Raw genomic sequence first — 22762 nt, 5'->3', positions numbered from 1 at the left:
AGAATAAGCATTTGTTTTTAAATTACCTGACAAGCAGTTTTCTTTTGTATCTCACTTTTTATTTTGCTTCTCCAGGCATTGGCTATGCTACCCAAGTTATAGAGGCACACCTAAATGTATATTACATCATCATTTTAGCATGGGCTATCTTCTATTTGTTCAACTGCTTTACTACAGAGCTTCCCTGGGCTTCCTGTGGCCATGAATGGAATACAGGTATGACCTCAGCAGAGATTACTGCTATACAAATCCTTCCAAGTGATTTATTGACACTGAAATGTCCTGAACAAAGCCATTGGTGTGGCCAAGTCAGTGGAAGTGGGCCAACCACATCCCACTACAGCAAGAGAAAGGAAACCTGGAGTGGAACTGCCTTGGACCTTTCTGGGTTGGGTCATTGTGTAAGCATTTACTCCTGGAGAATTTAATGTCAGCAGAAAAAGACTATGGATTTCGTTAATTCTGTAAGATGTTCTGGCTAAATCCCAAGACTCTCATTTGCAATCATATCTATTCTCCCTGAACACAGAGAGTGAATTCTGCAGCAGAGAATGACCTGATGACAGGTTGCAATCTTGCTCTTTCACTCTAATGAGATCAGGAGGAGTTTGAATGGAGAGGAAAAAATATTAAATGTGGATCTTTGGATTTGCTCTTTTAAATGCCAGATGTTGAGGGATAATGTTCATCAAGCTACTTCTGGAAATTTAGTCTCATAAATAATCCTTACTGCATGTAAAGTAGCCTCCTGCATGAAGGATGAGGTGTGCATTCATGAGGGTTTGCAGGGTAGGGCTCTGCATCTGTCCTCTCATTGATATTTATATCTGTAATTCTCTGCTCATTGAGTCTGTAGATCACAAACATCCATGGGGAGGATCTCAACCCAGTGCCATGTTCCCATGTTCCTGAAGTTTTGCATTTTTCCCTTAAATCCCAGTCCAATTTCAAATCAAGTACCCATTGTATTGTCTTTCATGGTTTCACTCATTGGCCATTTGTTGTGCTCTTTGAGCCCACCTAAAGCTGCCTGAAATCTTAGTTTATGTCAGGGAATGAACTTTGGGCCCAGTGGATGTAGAAGGCTTTGGTGTCAGTTTTGGCAGCCCTGCAAAGGAGCTTGGCCAGTGTTATCACTGCTCAAATGCTCAGCAGCGCTGAGCTGCTTTGGCCTTTCTCTGTGTTAGAGATATTATGATAAATCAGAGGAAATATCCACTTGTCTTACCAGGAAAAAGTGGAAGTTTATGGCTGGCCATGTTCCCTAAACCATTTGTAGCCGTAACCCATTGAACCAGAAGCTGGAGTAGGAGCATCTTGCAATTCCCAATCCATCGCCTCAGTTTCTCAATGTTTGTTTCTTCTGCCTGAGGGGATTTTTTGGCCCTGTGCCTCTGGGAAGTGTTGTAGGAGGGTCCTCACGGATGTTCCCCTGGGTTATCCTAATCTGGTGTTGCAGAAGTAGCAGCTGTTGCATTTAGTGCACCCAGAAACCTTTAAGCCCACCCAGAAAATGTGGTGTAGAATGGAGGCTTTTTCCTATTCCCAAGGTGCACAAACTGGGAGATGAACAACAACAACTGTGCTTGCATGTCAACAGAGCAAACTCTTTTTTTTTTTTGTTCTTTTCTAGAAAACTGTGTGGAATTTCAAAAACTTAATATGAGCAACTGCAGTCAAGTCTCCTTACAAAATGCCACCTCTCCAGTGATGGAATTCTGGGAGTAAGTGCACAGGAACTTTATATTTGATCAGACTGTTTGTTACCTTGCAATGATTTGATCATTTACACATGGTTAGATACCTCGTAACCCTATAGCACTTAGGGATGTGAGCTCAGCTGGAAATTTTCTTATTTGCCTCAGTCAGAATGAGAGTTTTTAACTCTTTTTTTAGAGGATACAAGGAAAGGAATTCCATATCCTGAAAGGACATAGAACAAAGTGTGCCACTTGCTCGGGAGCTTGGCTCCTGCTGCTGGAGGAAAGAGCCTCAAACCCATACTAATGAGGAGGCAAAGGTGAAAGAAAGAGGATGATTTACAATATTCTTTTTTTTCCTTTTCTTTTTTTTTTTTTTTTCTTCCCAAATGTTTCTTCCCTTAGGAGTTTGAGAGCTGCATCCTCATCCTTGTTTCAGCTAACTAATACTCTGGCTTCTGTATCTCATTATTGTTTAAAGGACTGTGCAAGTGCTAGTTATTCAGCTAGAATAACAGCAGAGTTTAACTCTCTCCTGTCCCCCTGACTCTGATTTCTTGTTAGACTAAGAGAAGGAAATCATCTGTTTGCAAAAGATGATCTGCTTTTGTGGTGGCATATTTTTCCTGACTATCAATATTTAATCAGGGCAGTGTAGTCTCCCATTTGCTCCTCGCAGGGCGTTGTGTGTGTTAAGCCAGTCACACAAATGGAATGTTGCTTTTAACGCTGAGTGATTTCACAACTCAAAGCCTGCTACAAAATTCTGGGTTACTACAATTTCTTGGGGACCCATTCATTTTATCTTGAAGACAGAGCCTTATTCTGAGGCTGTTTTGTGTTCAGGATAGCAACAGCTACACTTTGAAAGAACCAAGAATGAAAACTCCTTGAGGGGAGAACTCTACATGGACATAATTTCCTTGAATATTAGGATGTGCTGTTGTCTGCCTGAACCTCTTTTTCTTGCTACATCAGTTAACTTAGACTTCATGGGTTCTTTCAGCAAATAATACTGTTTTATTTAAAAATAAAATACCCCCCCCCCCCCCCCCCCCAACTAAATTAAGCCTGAACAATATGAGAGGTACTCACTCTCTGGGTAAAACTGAAATTTTATTTTCTGTTCAAATTTTCAATAATCTGAACACCTAGCATCTTAAATCAAAATATACCTGCTCCAGTGTTTCAGAATAAACAAGAGTTTCTCAGGTGGCATCACTTAATGCTACAACTTAGTTTTATTTTAGTAAAAATCTCTTATGGCTCTTTGGGATAATGAGAATTTTCATATCATTAGAGTCAATGAACAGAATATTTTCTCAATTATTAGCCAATTTACCCCTGCATTTATATTATTTTTCAGCAGTATTCCCAACTCAGCCACTGATGGTAACTCCAGTTACCCAGAGAAGTAAGAAATGTTCAGTTCAATTGCATGGAGGGCACAGAGCAAGTGTTATACTCTCACGTTTCTATGGTTTTGTGGGTTTTGTGTTAGTGCTCATCTCTGGATTGCCTGAATTCCTGTGTCAGTGTTATTTTGAAGCACATCCAAAGCCATTTTAAGCACGTTCCTTCTCAGAGATCTCTAAAAATGAAGCCAAACAAGATTCTCTGGCTCAGCTTGCAGTCAAGTTGCAGTGGGTTTTAAACCCTTCAATTTTGGGGCATATTTCCCTACCTGACTTTGGGTAAGTCAGGAATGAATTATGAAACTAGAAGGGATAATCGGATTTCAACTTTTCTCTTAACTGGGTTTACAGTCTTGTGTATAAAAAGTTGAAAACATATGGTCTAAACCTTTTAAAAATCACAAACACCAAAAGAAAAGATAAATTAAATAATCTGTTATATATCTGAAACTTCTTTCTTTACTGTGCCACAGACAAACTTCTTGTAACACTAACAGTTTACTGGCCAAAATAACTTAAGATATTAAATTTATCTGCTTTCTCTGTCCAACCAAAACTGGAGTTCTTCACACAGAAGAAAAATATACTTTCTTCCTGCTAAGGAAGGGGTTTGCCTTGTTTAAAACTTAAGTGGTTATGATGTTGCATGGCTTCAAAATTAAAAAAAAAGACACAACAGTTTCAAAGTGGAAGAATGAGCCTCATTAAAAATTAGGACTGATTTTGCATTGAAATAACTCATTGGAATTAAGATTATAATTGAATTATATGTCTTAATTACACAGCAGTGGCCTTTCTGTATAAATGTGCAGAGCAGATCCCAGAGCAGTTAATACAAAGTAAATATGAATTTGTTTGGAAGATAAGTGTTACCAGCAATGTTATTTCCCTCAGCCAGAGGTGGTGTTCTCGTGATGATGCTTTACTACATTGTAAATTCTGGTGCCAGGAGCCATAAACTCGTTGTAAACTTGTTGAAACAATTAGTAAGTGGCGAGTAGCTGGAGTAGACTGCACAGAGCAGCTGCTCAGGGCTATTTCCAGAGCTCGCATGGGCAGCGTGTGAGGATCCTCCTTGCAGCAAAAACCCTTCTCAGACCTGGGGTTATTTGCATAACCACCAGGTTCCTTACAATTAATTAACTACAATTAATATAATTAATTAAAATTAAGTTAAAAATACAATTGATGCTTGGCAAGGGGAGGGGAAAGCTCGAGGTTTCTTCTGAACAACCATTCAGAACCTTTCCCTGTAATGCCAAGGCTGCCATTGAAATTCCTCCAAGTCGTGGCCACGTAAAGCCAATTTATTGTGTGAGGGGTTGGCTTTGGGGAAAAAAAATTGGGGTTTTGTGGGATTTTTTTGTATTTGTGGTGGTTTTCTTTGTCTGTTGAGTTAATCTGTGGATTAGAGTGGGGATTGCTGTGCACAGTGATGCTGTTTGTTTGCTGTACGTGAGCTTGTTTACACGTAAAACTCAATCCTGCATTTCTAACGTGTCAGGCTGATGCTGCAGCTTTCCTTTCAGAGCTGTATCACATTGCCACAGCCTTGCAGAGTAATCACAATGTCTACAGATGGTTTTAATTAAGCCCAGCCTAACCAGAAGAGTGCTTGGGGAAGACTCAGTAATTCCCCAGCGTTTTTGCTGTGCTCTGTATTGCTCTCAAGTCCAGTGCTCCCAGTCTGAGAGTTACTCGTGCTGAGGGAGGTACAGGAGCAGGGGGACAAGTTGGATTTGGTTTTGTGTGTGCAAATGAATACACCAGGCCCAAAACATCTTTATTTCTGGCTTTAGAAAGGAATCTTTTTTAACTGGTGCTGCTAATAATTTTCCACCAACTATGCTGTAAGGCTCAGCCTTTATTTACTCGTGACTGGAATTAAATCCAAATCCTCAGCTGGCTTGATGATTGCAAACAAAAACTTCAGCCTTTCTGCTGAAATGTTTGTAGCTGTTGGTGCTTCTGTGGCCTTGGCGACTCCTAAAGCTGTGGCTTGAGTCAGGCAGGGATTCACCCATGGGCAGAGGTGGCAGAGGATACCTGGCAGTGCCATGAAGCTTTTCCAGTTCCCCTTCCTCAGGTGTGCCCAGAGGATGCTGTTCCCTTGTTCCCTGAGCAGGTATAGCCTCACTTCTTCTGATAATTCATCATTATCTACCTGCTTTGGTAACTGTCACACAAAGGGTGTGTGAGGGTTTCGTTTTTACCTTTCATGGATTGATTATTTGTTAAAACAAATAAAAAAAGGATTCAGAGAGAAAACCTGCAGCAGGTCTTAGATGCTGTTTTCCTCTTGGTACATGCCAAAGAACTCATTAAACTTCAAAACTTTAAATATTTTTGTGAGGCTGTGATTGATAACCACCTACCTGTAGCTACACAGTGAAAACGGTCTGATCCTGCTGGAGGAGCAGCAGGCAAAGTCTGGGAGTTTGAACATTCTTTTCTTCTTCTCCTGCTTGGAAATATCTATCCCTGTTATTGTTTTAAGACCTCATTTGGGTGAGGAGACTAACCACTGGCAACTGATCAAAATTAAGGGATTAAAATGTTTCTTGCTTTACTCAAAAAGGCCTTGCAAACCACAGCCTCGACAAGTTCCACACTCTGTGGGTACAGTTCCTAAGATAAGCAGCTAAACTGATATAAGTTCACTTTTTATTCCTCAAACTCTCTGCTGCTGTGTTCCAAAGGACAGACCAGAGTCTGAACCTCCACTTTCCCCTTCATGGTGGTGCCAGCATTCAGAGACTGACCTGTTTTCTCCCTTTAAGGCATTTCCCTCACTCCAATCGTATAGTTTACTTATGGATTTTCTAAGAAAAAGTAATAATCATAGCTTCAAGGTGTGGCACATGGAAATTTAGTGCCCAAATTTCAAACATAGTGGAAGCTGCGATGTTGATAATTACTGATAAATTTAAGCAGGACATTAAAGAGAACTGTGGCTGTAGGTGAGGGTGTATTTGTAGGAATCAGAACAGGAGGGGGAGATGCTCTGCTCCATCACTTTTCTGCTTTCCTAGGAGAGGGAATTGCCTGGCAGGTGTGGGGGCTGCAGCCATGCCTTGTGTGCTCCTTTGGCTGCTGCTGCAGTCTGTCACCACGGGCAGGGATTTGAGGTTTCCAGCGCCTGGGAAGGGAGCTGGACAGAAAGAGGACCCACGGTTTTGTGGCTGATTCCACCTCAATAGTTTTTTATTGGCTGTGGAGCAACAACTTAGTCCTCTGTTAAAGGAGGTCTGGTTGTTGGCCTGTCACTCTCTGGAGGGGGTGACACATCCTTAGCTTTTCCAAGTAGAGCCTAGTGAGAAAAAACATCGGTTTTGTCTGGGCAAAAGAAAAGGGGCTGTTCTCAGCAAAAAGGAAAAGGCACAAACCCTTTCCTTGCAAAGTCAAAAAAGAGGTTTTTCCTGTTTCATTCAGGCTACAAATGAGTGCAGGAGTCACATTGTGGTTAATCCCCAGCACAGTGAGAAGTCAGGGGCGAGCTGAGTCTGGTCCTGCTGTGCTCAGTACCCAGGGGACTCAGCACCACTCCAAACCAGCCCTTTGTGGGTGTCTTGTAGGACACTGAGCTGTGCCAGACCCTCCTCTTTCTGCCCAGTTCGTAAGGGGCTGTGTGAAAATTGCTTTTTGTTTGGAGCCACGTGAGCTCTCCATCTGGGTTTGCCTTAAGATCACTGACTTTGCCTGACTTTAGCTGAAAAAAGCAAATGAGATTGGTGTCAAAATGCTGCCAGTTTCTCCTGTATTGAGGGCTGAACCCTAAGCCAGGTGGATGAACTTCCATGGTTTTTGATTTTTACATTTCCTGTTGTACATAACACTTTTGCTATGGACAATGAAAAAGGGACCTTCAAGTTTGCAAGTTCTCCTGACTTTCTACTCCTTTGGGAATTTGTAGCATTTGGTTGATTCCTGTGTTAGAATATGGTCAAGCTTTGGCTTGCAGTGGTGTCAAAACCAGAAACTAAATTTTTGTGGCAAAGATCATACGTGAGCCACTTAAAATATCCCTTAATTGTGTAATTGTCAAAGTTCTAGAATGCTATTATAACTATTCATAGTAGGTAAACACGCTCAGAAGCTGAGCGAGGTGCTTAAATTATGATCTTTTGAAGCTGCTGGCTTAGATCTCCAGTTTGGCTGCAAAATGGGAAATCTTGTTTATTTGTAACCATAGGGGCATTTCCATGGCTGTGGTTAACACAGGAACGTGTGTTTACAGACGTGCACATCTACAGATGCCAGTTTTGCTATTGTAGGGAAAGAATTATAGGAGAGAAGCACATTTAGCTCCAAGGGGTAAAATTAATATAAAATGAAAAGTCTAAAACAGCAAAACCTCAGTTGTGCCAGGATGGGCTTGGCCAGGAGCAGCACGAGCCAAAAGAACCAGGGGTGTTCCTTCTGCCTTTGCCAGGGGTTTCATTGCTTTCTCATGAGCTGTTGGTTTGCTGGGTTTGTCATGTGAGGCTTTTTGGTTTTAATTTTTTTATTTATGAACAAAACCCCTCTACTGAAAGGCCTCCCTTCAGCTAGACCTGGTTTTATGCAAGTATAAAACCAGCTCATCCCCTTTTTCCCCCGAGTTATCATGTACAACCTCCCACAAGTATCTACACAAACTTTTAAATCTTCTAGAAAACTGAAAATAAGATATTTCTGGTGCTATTTGCTGCCTGAAACCAATGAGTCCCCTCCAGCAGCTCCCCTGTGTGAGAGGTCCTGCCTAGCACAAACTGAAAAGTCACATCCATGCTTGACAAAGTTGCCCACTCCAGGAATTATTTTCTTTCCTGGCTGACCACAGGAATGGGATGTGCAAGGCCGGATGTGTGAACAAATCACATGAAACTCTTCCAAGGCATATTTTTCAATGCCTCTGGAACCTCTTAAATATCCAAGTGGCCTTGTAAATAATAGATTGTTATTTCCAACTGTCCAAGAATGAGTCCATTGCTTTTATTCTCTGTCTTGGAATTGGGAATGTGAAGGGCTTTGGTGAGAGGCATTTTAGAGATGAACAAGTAACTGGAAACATTGTCAAGCAGGAATCACATTCCTCTGGTTTTTGGCTATCTCAGCACGGACGCTGTGTAAAGGACTTATTTCCATGCAATTCATCAAGCCTCTGTCTATTTTTGGCTCTTGAAAAAGTATCATCATAAGAAAAATCAAATGTTTAGACACTTTTTAAGAGTATTTCCCAAGTATGGCTTTGTAGATTCAGGGCATTAACAGAAAGGGTGGTTGCTAGGGATTTTAAATTGAATTAAATTTTATTTTTTTCATTATTTCACTGTTTTCTACTGTATTCCTATAAGGCAGCAAAATTGCTTTGCAGTGTCAGGAGGACTTCCAGAGGAAACTCATTAAATATTGCAGTGCAGTTCCTGGAAAGGCTACAGAACCTTTCCAATCAGTCAGTGCAGGCCTGGGAACAGCAGTGTGGGCATAGCTGTCCTCAGCTGCAAAGGAAATAACTGATCTCTCCCCCAAATCCCTTCAACAGCTCTTCTTTCATTATCTCCTATCTGATGTCCATAGGTTTTACTTCATAAATGAAAAAATGAGTCAGTAGAATTTATCTGCATTTAATTAACAATACTGCAAAATTTGCAAGTGCTACAGCAGAGTGATATTTTGTGAAGACTCAAGTCCAGGGTCAGTGAGTATAAGAAATGTGTTGAAGGAGGGATTTTTTCAATTTTTAAATTTTTTTTTGCCGGTCAGGTAATGGTTTTCTTTTAGCCTGCTCTGTGAGGAAGAGATAAGAGCTTATCACCATTCATTTGTTACATGAGTTTGGAGCCAAAACCTCTATTTTACAAGAACATGCAGTAGTTCTCAATATTTTGTGCTCTGTAGTTCTCATTTGATGGACATTTAATTAAGAGAGAAAAGCTGAGTATAACTGCACAGGTTGTCTAAAAAGCTCCACAGAAATTCTGAGAGGCAACAGCTTGACTCGCATTTCTTCTGGGTGCTTTCAGTTCACAGCTGGTGCTGTGTGCTGAGCTAATTTATACCACTTAAGGTGAATAAAAAGGGAGATTTTTGTCACTGGATGACTTCTTCAGAGAGGAGAAGAGGGGAAATTACAAAAAAAAGCCTGAAGGAGTCGTTGGATGTATTGAGAAAAGAGACTGTAGAGCAGAGGTGAGTGGAACAGCACAAAAAGAGATTGAACAGGATTAAACCCTTGGGCTTGCTGAAGGAGAACGTGCCATGACTTCAGTGAGAGGGGTAAGGAAATAGGTCAGGAATGGTTGTAGGAATGGGATGTTCTGTGCTTGGCCCCCACTGTCTCTGTGTGACAGAGACACAGACACACACACACAAGTAAAAATGATAAAAACAATATATACATAAATGCATACATTCAAATAACCTAAGTCCTGACCTTAATGAGACAGGGGTCGGCACAAGAAATGTGTGTCCTTTTTTGCAAGCTGTACTAGAAATTTTAGAGAAAAATCTGCAAAGAAAGCCTAATTTCACTTTTTAATTGGATGTGTGGAGAAATGGGTAATGAATGGAACAACATTCAGCCCTAGCAGGAATTTAAGAAGCAGGAACCAGTCTGAAGAGCAGCAAATGTGGCTCAGCTAGGAATGGTTCACTGTGGTATGTGTAGGTCCCACTGGATCTGCTGGAAGAGGTAAATATTTCAGAATAACGCTGGAGCTGAGGGATTCTTGCTAATGTGGCCACCGGGAATTGTCTGTCTGCTGCTTTGAGAAATAAGCCAAGTATGGAATTAAGTGGATTTCCAGAAATGAAGTCTTACACTCTAAAGGATTTCCAACAAATTTCTCTCAGTCTGTAACCCACAGATTACTCTAAAAGCTGAACTACATCTTTGTAATCCCTGAGCGCTGATGGTTGGAGAGTACGAGTGGGTATCAGGCAATATCTGTCAAGGATAATTTGTAGCTCTTTCACAAACCTGTGGGTGTGCTCTATTCCCTATTTCAGAGTTGACATGAAACCTTAAAAAGAGACGTTTGGACATTGCAGAGAACCTGTACCTCTTGTTCTGGATATGCAACTTCCAGAAAAGCCAAAGTGTCAGCTCACGTTGACTTCCAGGGAGAGTTTGGCATCCAGACCCTCTCTCCTGATTTTAAATACTTTTAGGGGCTAAATCTGCAACAAATCCACTGGGAGATTGCCTTTGTTTAACTTTACAGCTGTAGCCATGCTTGTTCTGGAGGTGTTTCAGTGATTACCACACCGCTGTACCGGGAAAACCCCTGGCACAACCAGCCCATCTTTAGTTTCCCAAGTATCAGCCTCTAGAGGGGGGGAAAGAAAGTCTGAAAGGAATAGATTCTTTGTAAGGCATCCTCTCTGTCAGATCCCTGCCCTCTGTATGGTTCATGTGTCACCGTGCCACTCCTGCCCATGTCATCCTCACATCACTGAGCTCCTCAGGGCAGCAAGACAAAGCAGGCTACAGCAGCAGCCAGTGTCTCTCTGCTTCTCTCCTCCTCTCCTACTAATCCCAGACTGTAGAATTTGGATGGAAGTGAGGTCAGAACCAATTTAGTATCCAGCCTGAGTCATGTGCTGCTAAATTCTGATGTTCACTCAGTGTGTGCTCTGGGCAGTACAGGAGCAGTGTCCGGCCCTGGGGCCAGCACAGGAAGGACCTGGAGCTGCTGGAGAGAGTCCAGAGGAGGCTCCAGGATGAGCAAAGTGATGGAGCAGCTCTGCTGGGAGGAAAAGCTGCGAGAGCTGGGATTGTTCAGCCTGGACAAGAGAACCTTTGGGGTGACTGAATTTTGGCCTTCCAGGACCTGAAGGGGCCAACAAGAAGGATGGAGAGAGGCTTTTTATAAGGGCCTGGAGTGAGAGGATAAGGGGGAATGGCTTCCCACTGCCAGAGGGCAGGGATAGATGGGATACTGGGAAGAAATCCTTCCCTGTGAGGGTGGGCAGGCCCTGGCACAGGCTGCCCAGAGCAGCTGTGGCTGCCCCTGGATCCCTGGCAGTGCCCAAGGCCAGGTTGGATGGGGCTGGGAGCAGCCGGGGACAGAGGGAGGTGTCCCTGCCCGTGGCAGGGAGTGGAACTTGGTGATTTTTAAGGTCCCTTCCAGCCCAAACCATTCCATGATTCTGTGATACTCTGGGGCTAAAAATCAGAAAGGTTATCACTGCTCAAATAGGTGTTCTCTTCCTGGAAAAAGGAGAGGTCTCCCACACATTTTTGTTCAAGTCCCTCATCAGAGGTATGCAATCTTCTACCTATTAATTTTTGTTTATGCAATGAAGCTCAAAAAAATCTCTAATTTGCCAGTTATCTTTTAAAATACAGTCCTGTAATGTGTAGAAGAGGATGTTTAAGTGTTACAACTAGAAAATGTTTGCCAGCTTTGATATTTCCAGTACATAGAATGTTCTATACCCGTTCTCTAAGACAATATTGCACCATTCTTTACGTTTTCTGTGTCAAAAGATAAAAAGCCACACCAGAGAAATCTTGCAAACCAGCACAAGTGAGAAATGCAGTCATGAATTGACTGAAAAATTAACAACACTCTTTTTAGGTTCATTTTATTGCAGGATAATTTTCCTTTTTACCTTGAGCTATATAAAATATGGATATCTTTAGTTAAAAATCCCGAGAATTTCACAAAGTAAGCTGCCAGCCTTTTGGTTTCACAGTTTTATATTTAGCATTCAGCATAGATTTTTTTAAGTTTATCAGTATCATTTTCAAAAGTTATCATATGAGTAGATAAGGCAGTGGAGAACATCTCAAATCTTTAATATCTTGTGTACTCTGGTTCTTCCAAAACAGCTTGTTCCTTCTCAGCTGTTTCTTTTCCACCTTGGAGCTGGAAATGCATACATGGGTACGTGGATCTGCCTCTCCCAAATTAGACAGTAATTAGATTAGACAGCCACAGGGAAATGTTTGACTTTCCTGACAGGTATTTTGGCACGGGAAAGTTCCTGGCACTTCAAGCATCCACAGAGGATTCTGGTGCATGGAATTGGAATCCTACAATTTACAGAATTCAGTAGTATCTGTCGAGTTTCTGAGTCAGAAACTGTCTATTTGCACAGGATACTTGAACACACTTGGGGTTGGAAATACACCAATAAATTAAAGAATATTAATTGCATAAAGCTCAAGGAGAGAAAGAAAGGTGTGAGTTTAGGAAATGTCTTTAGATGGAAACAAACTCACTTTCACACAGGAATAGAGGATGTCTAAAAGATATCAATCCTTTTCTCCTAAACTGATGGGAAATCTGTGCAGCACTGGCACTCAGGTGTGTTTTCTTTTCGAAGGGGACCTCAGTGACGAGGTTCACAAGGGAAATATGGACTGGGTTTGACAGCTGTAGGGATAAAATGCACCAAAATATAAAATAACAAAGGCCTCTCTATAGTGGCACTGTTCAGTGGCATCATTTTGTTGTCCTTTCATCCCCCCAGAGTTCTCTGAGGGCAGAGTGTGGCCCAGGGTAAAAGGGAACTTTGCCCCTGGCTGGGCACGTCCCCAGGGACAAGGGACCTCAGGAGGGCTCCTTGTTTGGATGGTGTTTGGTGTTGGGTTTTTTAAAGCAAAGTGTCTTGGAAACTGCTCCAAACCAAAGTGGGAACATGAAGGGAGCTTCCCCAAATAGATGGAAGCTGTTCTTCAGCTTCCCAAATCATGAAATGACGCAAGAAGTACCCCAGGACATTCCTTTCCAAGATGTGTTGGCAGCTGTTAATCCTCTTTCTGTCCAAGAGCCTGCTCCAGCTCCTCACACTGGAACACTTTAATAAAGACCCTCTTTCCCAGGAAAATCCAGTGTTCCCATGGCCAAGAAATAGCGTGTAAGCTTTCAGAATGTTTGCATTCAAACTTGGGTGGAAAGGCTGCTTTTCAGTTATCTCACAACATTCCCCTCTCCAGAAATTCCAACAAGGGAGGGGCCCTTCTTCCTCTCAGATGTACTGAGGCACCAAATTGGAAGGTATTTTTAGTACTTTCTCAAACAAATTAACCCCATTTTCAGTAAGTATCTAATACTTGTTGAAATCATCTCCCAGTGGGATTTTATCTGTGTAAATTTTGGGTAAATCTTGCACGTGCAGGGATCTTCATTTGGACAGCAGAGGTGACCCTGGACAGCAGGGTGTCCCCGGCATGTAGGGAACACGAGGTCCTTGTATGAGGTCTCATTTCTCCCTGGGTTTATTATTTTATGTGTGCTGAAAATATGCTGAATTTTTTCTTTCTATCTTGCCTTCCATTTTTATTTTTTTTTTATCCCCATTTATACTTAGATTCAAGTGAAATTTAAACCAGGCCTCCAATATCTGTTGCTCTAAGCAGAATAAATCTACATTGTAGTAACTTTGTTGTGATTTTGTTCAGTCCAACCACACAGACCCTTGAGACCAAACCTCAGCATTTCTGACAGCCACCCTTTGGAGATGTGCCTGTTTATCCCACCCAAATTTATCTTTTATTCATTAGGATTCCTGGAACTTTCACCACTTTTATTCTGTGTTATGCGTAGGAAGAAAAGTAAGAATCTCCAATAACATTTAGCCAATTTAAATTTGTGTGACCAGAGGCAGTGAAACCTTCAAGCACAGAGTGAGACACCACAAATCCACTCTGCTTGGGGTTTAATATTCCACTTACAAGCAAGAGCTGCTGTTTAGAATTAACACTTTGCTCCTCCTGAATTAAAACCTTGCCCTGGTTTGGATTAACCTTTAATTCCAAACTCACCCCCATGGCAGTGGAGTTTGTTTCCCTCAATATTCTGCTCAAGAAGCTCCAGTGCCACCACCTTGGCTTCTCTCCCAGGCTCTGGGTCAGCTCGAGGGGCTGAACTGCTGAGTATTTTTATGCAACAAAAATCACCCCCCTCAAACAGCTATGACAACAAACCAATACCTACAATAAACATTTTCAAACTCCCATCAATTTTTTGTTTTCAATGAGAAACAGTAATTAATGATTTTTGTCTTCAGTGCAGGACAAATCTTTCTCACAGCGAAGTTTCACACAGTCCTAAGCTGCTGCCAGCAAACTCTTCTTGAACTGGCTTGTACCAAGCAGGGATTTTTATGGTCTGGAATAATTCAAATGGGTACCTGCAGCTGTAGTGCCAGCTACAGTGGTCTCCCAGGCTTTTATCTATCAAGGAATGTTGTTGGTGTTTTTCATTTCTTCAAATAAAGAAGTGGCAGCAGTGAATTCTAGTGAGAAAGTTTCAAGATATTTCAATGAAATGTCTGTTAAGATATTTCTCATTTACTTTAAGGGGGTTTTAAAGATGCTCAGCTTTAGTAAGTCTTGATATACAGAAGGATGAAGTTATTTCTTTTCACCCAGGTGTGGTGCAAAGCAGCTGAGCTGATTTGCTATAGAACATTTCTTCAAGTGTTTGCTCCTTCAAACCAGGGAGGAGCACATTCAATGCTGATTTTGCTGCTGGTTTCTTTATTCTGTGCATGAAGAGCTGAGGAGAACAAGGCAGTGCAGAGTGCTTGAGAGAAGAGGAGGAAGGCTAGAGGAAGCTACACAACCTTTTTTTGTTGTTGTCAGTGGTTTATGCAAGGTCATGGCAGCTTTTGGATAGAAGCTGCACTGCTGAGGAGCAAAGAGCTGTGATCTGACCCCTGAAGGCATCAACCTCCCTTCTCACATGCAGGGGACGATCCTATCTTCAAAACGCTCCCCCTTTTCCTTTTATATCAGTTGAATAAGAAAAGAATTGGGGTAGATATGGCTGAACTGAGGTGTTGTGAGAAGAATTTCTTGTTCTGATTGCTCCCTCCTTTCAAAGCTTCATCCACAGCTGCTGTTTCAGATGGTTCCAGCAGCAGAATTTAGGTCTGGCTTTAGGGAGAGCTGTGTTGTCCCTGCTGAGGAAATCCCTGCTGGCCTCTGGGCAGGACTTCCCCTCCTTGGATCCATCCTTTGCATACATTGTGTGTTACAGTTTAATTATAAGTTCTGGACTTGTTGCTGCTCTCTTTCTGAGGGAAACACCAACCCTTTGTTCTGCTGGAACAAAGGAAATCAAACCAATTTCCAGCACTTGAGGGTAATTAAATCCTCATTGTGGTGCTGACCGTTCCAGTTGATTGGCACCACGTGTCTGTTTTAAATGGGACCCGCAGGGATAATTGCGGTGAGCCCATTAATTTGCCATTTGCTTCCTATGACACTTTGCAAAAGTATCAGGCCAAGAGTTTTGGGTGGATAAAGGATAAAGGTGGATAAAGGAGATGTCTCAGCTCTTCTCAGAGCATCCAGGAAACACCGAGCCTTGATTTCTGCTCCCAGGAATTGGTTGCTTTTAAAAATCTTCATCTCAAGCCTTCATTAAAAATTATTTTCTTAAGGCAAATGCATCTTTTGGTGTGTGAAATATTTCGGTCACGAGAGAGAGAGTAATAACATTTATTTATGAAGGGGTTTTGCACTTAGGGAAGAACAGTGTAGGAATTGAAGTGTCTGGCACACCCATTTTGGAAAAGAAACCTTACTCATGTTTAGGTTCACATGCACATAAATAAGTCCAAATAGCCATAAAGAAATCTGGTTTCATAAAAACCTAAGGAAAATTTTTCATCATTATTTTGCAGTGGAAACAAAGCTAAATGAAAAAGGTTTCCATTTCACAATTATTGTGGCCCAAGTGTAAATATTTTGTCTCAGTTTTCATCTGAAAAATGTACTATTCTAAAAGGCCTTTTATTATTTATTGCCCTATATTATTTATTCCCTTTTATATCATGTTATGCCAATCGTTGTCCTGGTTCTCTTGCAATAACTTCCTATTCCAGGTGATCTAAGAATTCAAGGATTTCATTTAGGTTTTGAATGAGAATTTGTAAAAAGAGTGGACTTTATCCTAGGCAAAATTCCACGTTCACCTGTCAATAGCTTAGAAGAACTTGAATTTTAACGATGCATTTCATCACCTCTCTGTGTAATTATGGCTCAGTGATGTTGTTTGCAGGTATCAAATCTGCGCTTCCTCTTTTTGATTAAAATGATCCTTCATTAGAATCCACCTCTCTGCATTTGGATGCATTTTGATGACAGAGCTTCAGGCTCTTTGCAGGTCTTGGCTAGCTGAGGGTGTTCCATGCTGGATCACTTCTCTCCCAAATTATCTGGTGGCAGATTTGAAGAATAAAGATTTGAAGAATAAAACTAATTCCTGGATGAGGTCGCAGCAATTTTACATTTAGGCAGATAACATTCAAAAAGTCTGTGTTAACTCCCCGCCCCCTTTTATTTTGACTGCGAAGATCTACCTTTATATTCACTGGAAAATAAGGAGAAAAACCCTGAGATGTGGTGTTTTAATAGTTAATTCTGTCCTTCCCCAGCTAAGGAGGAAGTTTTTAACGCACATTTTACGAGTGGCTGCATCCATCAGGAGCAGCAGCTGCAGCTCTCGGAGGTGTGAAACCTGCCCGGGTGCTGCAGCATCTGTACAGGCACCTGGAAAACCTGGGAAGAGTTCAATATTTTCATTTTCCCCCCCGTGACTCCAGCTGTTGGCATCTCCAGCCTCCTGCTCCATCCCTAAAGGCAGGGAGGGAATTTCCCTTCATCCTCACCTGCTGCTGGTGACAGCAGAGCCAGAGCAGATTCCTCCCCACCTTTTATTGTTTATATTCCATATAAATATTATCTTCTCATATATATTTTCTATATCATTGAACCATTATATTTTATTGTCTGGAATTACAGGATCAGACTTTCTACCCCTGAATTTATTGCCTCAGACAATAACTGAACAGAATCCAAAAGGAAGAATTATTTTATATATTTAACTGTAGTTTGCTTACTTTGCTTTAAATATAATACTCAACCTTTCTACTAAACTGTAATTAAATTATCTGTATACCTATGTACACATCAATCATATAATCAATTCAAACCAGTGAAAATCAATTAATCTGTGTTCCCTCACAATGTGGAGGGAGAGTAGTGCAAGTCTCAGGTCTCTGAGGTTGTGATAATTTATATTAACTTGAAATATGGATTTCAAAGAAATCTCTGCTCAGGATGGTTGATGGCAGGTGTTAAAGACTTGTATGTGAATGTGTGCATCTGTTGCTTTAAGCTGCCTCAAAAGGTTGAGGTTTTGAAAATATTTTAATGTTATAGCTTCAGTTACGGAAGGAAACTCATGGAAATAAAGGTTAGCGTGTAAAAATAAAGGTTAGAATTTTTTTTCTGGAAAAGGAATAAAATTGGAAAAAACCATTTGCTAACGAAGTGTTTTATTTTTGGCTCATTTGTGTTGGTAACTAATTCAAACTATTTCCTTTTCTTTGACTTTAAGGAAAAGCTGTTTTAAAATTAAAATTTTGTCACCAACCTGAAAAAGTGAAACATTTGTTCATCTGTAACCAGATAAAAAACCCACTGAGAATATTGTGGTTTTTCCTTTTGTCTTCCTTTCTACCTTAGCATGGGGCATTTTCAGTAGAGAGTAACGAGGAGTCCTTGGTTCAAATTAATTCACTGTTATCCCAGTCTTTCATGGGTAATGCTGTTTTTCTTCAATATTATAATCTTTTTTTTATAATTAATCCAGTTTTATCCCAGTATTTCATAGGTAATGTTGTTTTCCTTCAATATTATACATTTTTTGTAATTAATCCAGTTTTATCCCAGTATTTCATATGTAAAGCTGGTTTCCTTCAATATTATCACCTTTTTTTTGTAATTAATTCAGTTTTATCCCAGTATTTCATAGGTAATGCTGTTTTTCTTCAATATTATCACTTTTTTTTTTGTAATTAATTCAGTTTTATCCCAGTATTTCATGGGTAATGCTGTTTTCCTTCAATATTATCATCTTCTTTTGTAATTAATTCAGTTTTATCCCAGTATTTCATGGGTAATGCCGTTTTCCTTCAATATTATAAATTTTTTGTAATTAATTCAGTTTTATCCCAGGATTTCACACCTAGTGCTGTTGTAGCTCAATGTCATAATCTTTTCCCCTTCTTTTTCCTCCCTGCAAGGCGAAGGGTGCTGGCAATTTCTGATGGGATTGAGCACATTGGGAACCTGCGCTGGGAGCTCGCCCTGTGCCTCCTGGCTGCTTGGACTATCTGCTATTTTTGCATCTGGAAAGGGACCAAATCCACTGGAAAGGTGAGGCTGAAATTTGGTGCAGCACTTTTAACGGGATGTGCTCCAAACCTGTGTTGGCATTAATATTTATTTCCATCAGAGCAGGCGAATTTTGCATTGCTGTGAGGAGCTACACTTGGGGGTGTATAAATAGCAAAACTAATTGTAATTAAGAGTTGCTTGTGCTTTGTGGGTTTTTTTTTTTGTTCCTCTTGGTTTCACGATTTGCTCTTCCCCTCCTTCTGTTAGGTGAGGCTGGGTGGTTTTGTTTTGTTTTTGTTTTTGGTTAATTTAGCAATGAGCTTTACCAGCCAGTCCTTGGGCTCTGAAACCAGGTTGTGTTGATTTCTGTGCACAAATTCTGCAAAATTAGGGTTTTGCCCTAAACTGACAGGAGTCAAAACTCTCAGTGCCACAAAAGAGTCGCTGAGAGCTTCGATGCACATAAAAGGAGAATTTAAAAATACAGATGGAACACCAAGAGCAGAAATAATGAAAACACTCAGAGAGGGGAAAAATTATGGGGAAAATTAAAAATATTTAGCACTTTTTGAGTGAATGGCCTCAATACTGGGAGCAGAGAGAGGGACCCATGGGATGAGGGCGAGGCTGCCCCTGGAGTAGTATCAGACACAGCTCTGAGTGGAATCTATGAATAATCAACTACACAGAGAGAGGAAAAGAGCCACAGATCTGGAGGGAGGATCTAAAAAAAGCACTGGTTTCTCATGTTGGAATTAAAGAAACCAGGAAAAAATTGGTGCATTGAAACATTCAATTTTCAATTGTTTCTTACGTAGTTTGGGTTGTGGTTGGGGTTTTTTTTTGGTTTGTTTCTGTTTTAGTGGCCTCTGTTTACGAAAGAAATATTTGAAATGTAATTTTTTTTGAAGTTTGGGAAATACCAGAGTGAATTTTTTCAGCTTTGTCAACTGTACACATCTTTCACACTATCAGCATTTTGGCTGTAGCTAATTGCTGATATTCTGGGTGTGTTTGCCAACTGTGCCAGTCAATCTGGTGCTGCGTTCTCCACTCAGGGGTTCGCACGCACACACAGAGATTTCTGCAGCCCTGCTTTCATCGAGTCACTGCAGGGAAAATGCTGAGAAAGACTGTCTAGGGATGGGGATAAGAATGAATAGTTTAGAGGAGGGACAGGAGGGGAAAAATCCTAAAGGGAGGAATCTGGAGAAGCAGAAGTGATCTAAGGGAATGACAAGATCAATGTCCCCGCGTCCGTGACCCGGGTACTCCGGGGAGGTGCACAAGTGCCTGGGAGTTGTCTGAGGGGCTTCAGCTGGCGGGCAAGAAATGAAACTGAGCAAAACTGATTTTTTTTTTTCCATCAGAAGGAATGTCTGAGGATGGGAATCTATTCTAGCATGGTTTAATCTGCTGCAGGGGCTCAGGGAAAAGCTCTGTGGTGCAGGTGTGTGCACGCACACGAGGCCAGGCCGAGAGCACGCACAAAAAGAGCAGTGGGAGCAGTCCTGGGCTCAGAGGAAGGGGCTGTAGTGATTTTGGAGAGGATTTACTTTACATTTCTGGAGTTTACATCCAGGATTTCATTGTTCTTCTATTTTTCTTCCCTTCTTTCAGTTTATACCATTTCCCCAGAAACAGATCTTGTGCTTTGAAAGTGGTTAACCTGTCTGACCTTTTTTTTTTATTTTCTTTTTCTGATAGCTTAGCTAAACTCTCAGCTTTAGGTAGGTGGAATAAATTGTCTTTGATTTTAGTTCAGTGGGATTTTGATAACCACCTCTCTGATGAGGTCAGGAGAAGCAGCCTGGGAGAGAACAGCCTGTCTTGGCCACGTGAAATGGGATGATAAACTTTTCAACCAGCAGAATTAACTTCTAGTCTTGCAACAGAAGTGCAAAGAAAATGGAATTAACACCCAATATTCAGCTTTGTAGGTCTCAAGCTTAAAACATTTAGATCAGGGCTCTGTAAGAGGCAGACTCATCATATACTTGCACCATTTAAACCAGTTTGCCATGAGCAGCTCTTCTGTTTCCAGAATCCTGAGGAATTCCTGAGGAATGGTAAATTCCCACATTTCTCAGGAGACACTGTGGTATCCGTGAATCTGCCTTTCCAGCATGTCCATTGCTCTCAGTGAGGATGTGTCTTAGCTAATATTGATAATTTATCTTTCCAGCTCTCTACCTGTGCTGCAGGTTTTTTCCCTGGGCATAAATTTGCTGTTTATTAATTTAATAATTCCAATATTCTCTCACTTGCCACTTTTTCCAGCCTAATCTCTGGAAATCTGGGCCGTGTCACTGCCTTCCCAGAGCAGCAAACTTCCCAGGTTCAAAACAAAGGCAGCACTCAGGTGCTGGGGATGCTACAAAGGAATTAAATGTTCTGAAATACAAATGGTGCAGCAGATTTCTGGGCTGCAGTTTCCATTTCCAATATAATGCCATTTCTAATATTCATATTTAAGCTCATCCAATCACAAGCCTTCCCACTAAACGGAATGTTTCATATGCTCATTTCCAGGAAACATTTACAATTGACTTCCAGGTTTTTTATTACAATAATATAACAGTCTGTTAAATTTATGATCTACTTTAATTGGACTGAATAATTTCAATAAAAAACCACATGTATTCAAAGCAAAAAACTTCTTAAAGTTTTATCACCTTTGGAACTTTTTCAAAAGGAGGTGTCTGTGGGACAGGCTAGTAGAGAGAAAGAGGACAGGGGATAGAGATGTGAAAGGGAGAAGGTGAGGAGAGGCTTCCTCTCCACATATTTGTGCTTTGTGAAATATTCAGGAAGTTGGTTTACCCTTCTCCTCTTTTTCACTCTGCATTCTAATGCATGGTGAAAAAAGAATCCAAGCCTTAAAAGCTGTTATAAAATAACTCCATCATTCTCCAAGCAGCACTACCCCAGATCATGAATATTTAATATTTCAGGATATTAAATATATTAAGGCTAACATAAAGTTTAACTCCAGGGGAAGTGCTTATTACACTGTTAACAGGATATTCCAAACTTTTCCATTACTGTTCTTGAAATTCATCACTTTCTCACAAAGCATTTCCATTTTCCATTCCAACAGATGTGCAATAGCAGAATAAATCCAGGTGATTCTGGCAGCTTGCAGGTGAAATGTATTTGTGCCTTTTCAGATGATCTTGTCCTTAATTATTCAAGCTTTTCTTGCCCTGAATTACCCCATCTTAGATCTGAAGGTGTTTGTGTGCCAACTTGCACATTTTAGATGTTGCATGTATGCAAAATGTGGGGTCTTGCAACGAGAAACTCAAAATCAGAAGGAGGAAAATGTGACAAGGCAACATCCCATAATGTGATGTGTGTTGTGCAACTTGCTTGGTAATGTCTGATCTCCGTCTCACAGAGAAGTGCTTCCAGTAGCTGAGATCAAATGCTTCCAAAGATGGGGTAAGGACTGTCTAGAAAAGTGAAGAGAGTTAATTTTTTTAGCATTTAAATTATTGTTCCAGTCTCTGATCGTTAGGCTGGTTCAGTATCTGATTCTCTCAAAATACTTCTGATTGCTGGTTATGACAATCCTGAGTTTTTCTGTGATGTGCATAGGCTTCCTGAGTCTTCCCAATTTTTTGATCTTCCTGTTTCATTGATGAAATGTTCAGGTAGAAGGGAAACAGTTTGTTTATGGATCTTGATTATCCATTTATTAATTTAACTAAATGTCCCTGTGCTTCAAACTTTGAGGGAGCAACACCAGTAGCTGCCAATGTATTTTTCCTAAATTACTTGCTGAAGGCAGCAACCCTCATATTTTCCTTTTTATTTTTTATTTTCGTGAGATTTTTTGCAAACAAATCATTCCACTGAGCTCAGAGTTGTGTCTCCCTTGCAGCAACTTCTGCCCAGCTCCTTTAGAAGGGAGGGGCCTGCTGGACTCGAATTTATAGCAAAGCATTTTAAGTCTTCTTTCCTTCTCTTTCTTCCTTTTTGGGTGCATCAACACATCCCTGTCTTGTGCTGATATTCCTGGTTTGAAACCCTGGCAGGGGCCTGGATTTAATGAAATTGTACAGCTTGGGAGGGACCTTGGAATGTCTCTGGTGCAACCTCTTGGTTGAAGAAGGTTCAGCACCGAACTTGGAACTGTTGCCTTGGTGTTTGGCTGCCTCTGAAAAACCTCCAAGGACAGAGATTGCTCATGTCTTGGGGCAACTTCTTCCAATGCTTCATTTCCCTCACCATATGAGTCATTAATCAGTTATTCCCTACATTGCGGTTCATTCCAATATTTATTTTGTTAATAAATTATTTCATTTTTATTACCTTGTTACATTTCTGTTACCCAGCCCATTTTTTGTATCATCTGTGTCGCTACAGACCATGGATTTGAGTGTCTTTAATTATTGATGCACACAAACTGATTTAAAAAGACTTCTGTATTAATAATCTAAATTACTAGACTCAAGTTAAAAAAAAAATCCAGCTTTCCTGCCTGGATGTCTTGAATGAGAATGAGAGCTCATCAGCAT

General features: G+C 40.9%; 1 protein-coding gene across 1 annotated transcript in view; it reads left to right on the top strand.

Annotated features, from left to right (window-relative positions):
- The window catches only part of SLC6A11 (solute carrier family 6 member 11), a gene marked incomplete at both ends in the record, with an annotated part of 82812 nt that overhangs the window by 3240 nt on the left and 56810 nt on the right, over positions 1–22762 (top strand). The window contains 3 exons of the mRNA XM_082288499.1: positions 76–216; positions 1634–1724; positions 18146–18278. Coding sequence (XP_082144625.1) covers positions 76–216; positions 1634–1724; positions 18146–18278 — 365 coding nt within the window. The remainder of the gene's footprint in view (positions 1–75; positions 217–1633; positions 1725–18145; positions 18279–22762) is intronic.

The sequence above is a fragment of the Coloeus monedula genome (assembly GCF_965178545.1).
Source record: "Coloeus monedula genome assembly, chromosome: 11".
In the NCBI taxonomy this organism is placed as follows: domain Eukaryota; kingdom Metazoa; phylum Chordata; class Aves; order Passeriformes; family Corvidae; genus Coloeus; species Coloeus monedula.
The sequence above is the reverse complement of the archived record's forward strand: the minus strand, read 5'-3'. Positions and strand labels throughout refer to the sequence as shown.